Here is a 4,594-nt window from a genome sequence, read left to right as displayed (position 1 = left end):
GCTATTGCTTTTCAACTTTATGAGTTTTAAATTCAAGATAACAACATTAGATATTGATAAATGGATTTAAAATTTTGTTTATGTACCTACTAGTGAACTTCTTAATATAAATATAAAATTTAAATTTAAATTATTATATTTGGACGGAACGATAGGTAACCCTCTTACACTCGTTATTGTGAAGTTTGAGGAAACGGTTAGTGGTGGATTACTTAAGCTAACTATAATAAGTTATTTGGAATAATAATAAAAGGAATCATACGAAATTAAATAATGATAAAATTAATTGCTGGATATAGTTTTATTGACAAATATTTGATTAGTTGGACTAAAAATGAAATATACCTATAATATAAAATATATGTGACTTGTTAAGAAACAGGAAAAATCTCTTCTCTCTCTGCGCAAGTCACTGTGCACTAACTTGCACCTCGCCAGAAAAAGGGAAGAGGACGACCACGAAAGGATACTCAGAAATGGATATAGATTTACTATTTAGGTAAGAAAACTACTCAGATGAGAAAATTTAGCTTACTTGGGCGTCAAAAAGCTATGGAGTGATAGTATAGCCCAATTTTTGAACCATTTCTAATATGTTAATGACATTTTTGACTTAATAAGTAAGAAAAAGTACAAATTTATTCCGATAGATAAAAAAATGACATTTTAAAACTATTTCTATACGTTAAAAATACAGCCCAATTTATTTTTTTAATTTATAAACTGTTTTTAATTAAAATAATTATTTTAGTATTGATCTAACAAGTGAGTGCGTGGTTGGTGAGGGAGGGGCGTAGAACTCTAGAAACGTGAAAAAAGAGTTGGGAGGTGCGCTTAGAAAGATCACAAAAGATGACAACATTTTAAAGTATTTTATTAGTTTCAACTGTGTCCAAATTACAATAAACGGTGTGTTTATAAGTATTACCCTTTTCTTTGCTCCGCTCTCAAGAAAATAGTCTCACTACTCAGTTTGTAGAAAATAGAGTTCTAACTATGGCAGCTGCAACAATAATTGCTGCAATAGTTGGGATTTTGGTGGCCTGTTTTTGTGGGAAAGTGTTGTACACAATATGGTGGTGGCCAAAGATGATAGAAAAGAAGCTGAAGAAGGAAGGTATCCACGGAGAACCCTACAAATTGCTGTTTGGAAATCTTAAAGAGATGATGAAAATGTCTAGAGAAGCAAAGAAAAAACCCTTGTTGGATCATGATATCATTCCTTGGGTTAATCCTTTTCTTCTCCACCTTTCTAACACTTACAGTAAGTACAATTTCTTAACTCTTTATCAACTCCTAATTCTAGATCCATCATGTTTCGTTCTGAGATTTGAAAAAAAAAAGTAGTTTAAAGTGAAAATTGAAGTTTTTGACTTTTTGTTAGTTATTTTTCAAATTCTAAGTTGAATATTGTGGAAGTTGAATTTTGGAATTTTATGGTCTTAGTTAAATGATTTTTGTAGCACTGAGTGATTCATATATGATGCAGAGAAAATATTTGTGCTGTGGGCTGGACCAACACCTCGCGTGACAGTAACAGATCCAAAGCTAATAAGAGAAGTGCTGAACAGATATAATGAATTCCACAAGCCTGAAGCCAATGCTTTCGTCCACTTGTTTGTTACTGGACTTGCCAGTTACGATGGTGAAAAATGGGATACCCACAGAAAGATACTTAACCCTGCCTTTCATGTAGAGAAGCTAAAGGTATAACTAACTAGTCTTATATAATTTCTTGGTTGGATATTAATACTATATATAAAAGAGTAATATTTATTTATATATGTTTGTGTGTGTGCGACGTATATACAGAGGATGTTCCCAGCAATTTCTGTATGTTGCGATGAAATGATAAATAGATGGGAGGAATTAGTTAGCAAAAAAGGAAGTTGTGAGTTGGATGTGGCAGACGAGTTTCTTAACTTAGGTGGAGATGTTATATCAAGAGCTGCATTTGGTAGCAATATTGAAGAAGGAAGGTCCATTTTCCTACTTCAAAAGGAGCAGTGTGAGCTTATTTTGGCTTCTCCATTTACCCTTTTCTTTCCCTCACTAAGGTCCATTCTTCAACTCCCCTATAAGATACTCCTAGTCTTTTTGTTTCAATTTACATGACACATTTTTCTATTAGGTGGAATGGTCTGTCCGTGTACTTGTTTTGGTTTGTCATCTCGAGCCCTCTACTCTACGGTGTTTCACTGAGACACTTGAACTTGATCAAAACTAATGTTCCAACTAGATCTTGTATAAAATATTAGTTTTGATCAAGTTCTAGTGTCTCGTTGAAACACCCTAGAGTATAGGGGTCAAGATGACAAACCGAAACAAGATCTGCTTAATAATTATGGTAAATATGTGAATATTCTTCACATGCAAAGTCATCAAAAGTGAACAATTCAATTAATTTATAAATCTGTGAATATTCACATGCAAAGTCATCAAAAGTGAGCAATTCAATTAATTGACCCAAGTATTTATTGATCTTCTTGTCATAACATGTTTGATTTATGCAGATTCCTTCCAACAGCATCAAACAAAAAAGCGAAGTACATCCACAAGAAAGTTATATCAATTATAAGAGGAATAATAGAGAAGCGAGAAGAAGCTTTGCGAAGAGGATTGTTGGGCAATGACGATATTTTAGGCTTACTCCTAAAAGCAAGAAATGAAGAAAACAAGTCTAAAGCAGGGAGAGGATCACTATCAACTGGTGATGTGATTGAAGAATGTAAAGAATTCTACTTTGCAGGACAAGATACAACCACAGCTTTGCTCTCTTGGACATTGGTTGTCTTGAGCATGCACCCTGAGTGGCAAGACAAAGCTAGGAATGAAGTGTTTCAAGTCATTGGGAAAAACAAACCTAAGTTTGATGACTTGAATCAACTAAAAATAGTAAGTACTCCCTCCCTTTCAATTTAAGTGATATAATTTGAATTGGTATAGAGTTTAAAGAGTAACTCATGACGTTTAAAACTTGTGCTTTAAAATATGTGATAACATTTGTGTGGCAATAATTTTTTTAATACTTCTGACCTTTGGCCGGTTATAGAGGTTTCTTAAAGGTATAATGCAAAGTGTAAAGTTAATTGTTTCCAGATTATGAGCGTATAGATCTTCTTGAAACAAACTTAAAAAAAATGTGTTATATAAATTAGATTGAACGGAGTAACTATAATACTTATTCCCTCCATTTCAATTTGTGTTAACCTTTTTAGTGAACACAAAGTTTAAGACTTTTTAGTGAACACAAAGTTTAAGAAGGAAGTGAATCGTTTTGAAATTGTTGGCCTTGAACATTTGTTTGATTATAAATTTTTTGAAATTTGTAGTATTAAGTATCCCACAACATTTGCATGGCTACAAAAGCTATAAGTTAAAACGAGAAATTTATATTAAATTGTTTCCAAATTTATGAACAGGTCTTTTTTTTTTTTGATATCCTGTATTTGGAAGTTCCAATATTGTAATGTTATCTTCCCGCTTGTGCTACTAGATGAACATGATCTTCCAAGAGGTGTTGAGATTATATCCAGCAATCTTTCTTATTCGAAGCACATCAAAGGACACGAAATTGGGAGACATGACTATTCCGTCAGGAGTACAAGTGTGTGTGCCTACTCACTTGATACATCGCGATCCTGAAGTATGGGGAGACGATGTGTTGATGTTCAATCCGGAGAGGTTCTCAGAAGGGGTTACAAAAGCAGCAAAAGAGCAGTTGTATTTTCCGTTTGGTTGGGGTGCTCGGATGTGCATCGGGTTGAACTTTGGCATGTTGGAAGCGAAGCTGATTTTTGCTCAAATTCTGCAGCACTTTTGGTTTGAGCTTTCTCCTTCCTACACTCATGCCCCTCAGCTGACACTCATTATGAAACCTCAATATGGTGCTCAGATAATCGTGCACAAACTTTGAGCCTTCGGAGTTGGGGTTAATTTTAAGTCGTATATACTAGTACTAGTTGATGAATAAATTAGGTTGAGATGTATTCTGCTACGTACTATTTGTGCATTTCAACACCTTGTTATTTTGGATGTGTGACTACTTCATTCTCATCAGCACTATGAAATAATTGATCGTATTTGTCACAACCTATTGCGCCTTATTTTTGTAGGTTTTTTTTTTTGGTTGGGGGTATGTTATTGATAATGTTAGAGCTGTCAATATGGTCAGTCCAGCACATTTGGACTAGCCCACATAGGATTAAGTCTGTTATTTTAGTGAACCAGAAAATATCAAGTTCAATCCATCATCGCAGCTAGGGCTGTACAGGGCAAATCGATAAATCGCATAAACCGACAAATTGAATCAAACCGGAAAAAAAATCCGACTAGTGGTTTGGTTTGATTTGGTTTGGTGTTTGGAAAAAAAAATCCGACCATTATAGGGTTGGTTTGGTTTAAACTAAAAAAAGTTAAACCGAACCCAAACCGACCCGATTATAAATCTATTACTTTTAAATTATGTTATACATAAAAATATTTATTAAAATGTAATTTATAAATATTTTTTAAAATTTTTTCATAATTTTTGTTTTTTTTCTTACATTTAGATTTGGACTTGAGAAGCCCATCTAAATAATATACAAAAAAA

The 4,594-nt window shown here is 33.5% G+C and overlaps 1 protein-coding gene across 1 annotated transcript; it reads left to right on the top strand.

Annotated features, from left to right (window-relative positions):
- The first annotated feature begins 880 nt into the window (after positions 1-880).
- On the top strand, positions 881-4,092 carry LOC129901452 (cytochrome P450 CYP72A616-like). Its single transcript, XM_055976635.1, has 5 exons — positions 881-1,264; positions 1,490-1,707; positions 1,813-2,057; positions 2,514-2,895; positions 3,497-4,092. The coding sequence occupies exons 1-5, from the start codon at positions 997-999 to the stop codon at positions 3,914-3,916; spliced, it is 1,533 nt and encodes a 510-aa protein (XP_055832610.1). The 5' UTR covers positions 881-996; the 3' UTR covers positions 3,917-4,092.
- The last annotated feature ends 502 nt before the right edge of the window (positions 4,093-4,594 follow it).

The sequence above is a fragment of the Solanum dulcamara genome, chromosome 8 (assembly GCF_947179165.1).
Source record: "Solanum dulcamara chromosome 8, daSolDulc1.2, whole genome shotgun sequence".
In the NCBI taxonomy this organism is placed as follows: Eukaryota; Viridiplantae; Streptophyta; class Magnoliopsida; order Solanales; family Solanaceae; genus Solanum; species Solanum dulcamara.
The sequence above is the reverse complement of the archived record's forward strand: the minus strand, read 5'-3'. Positions and strand labels throughout refer to the sequence as shown.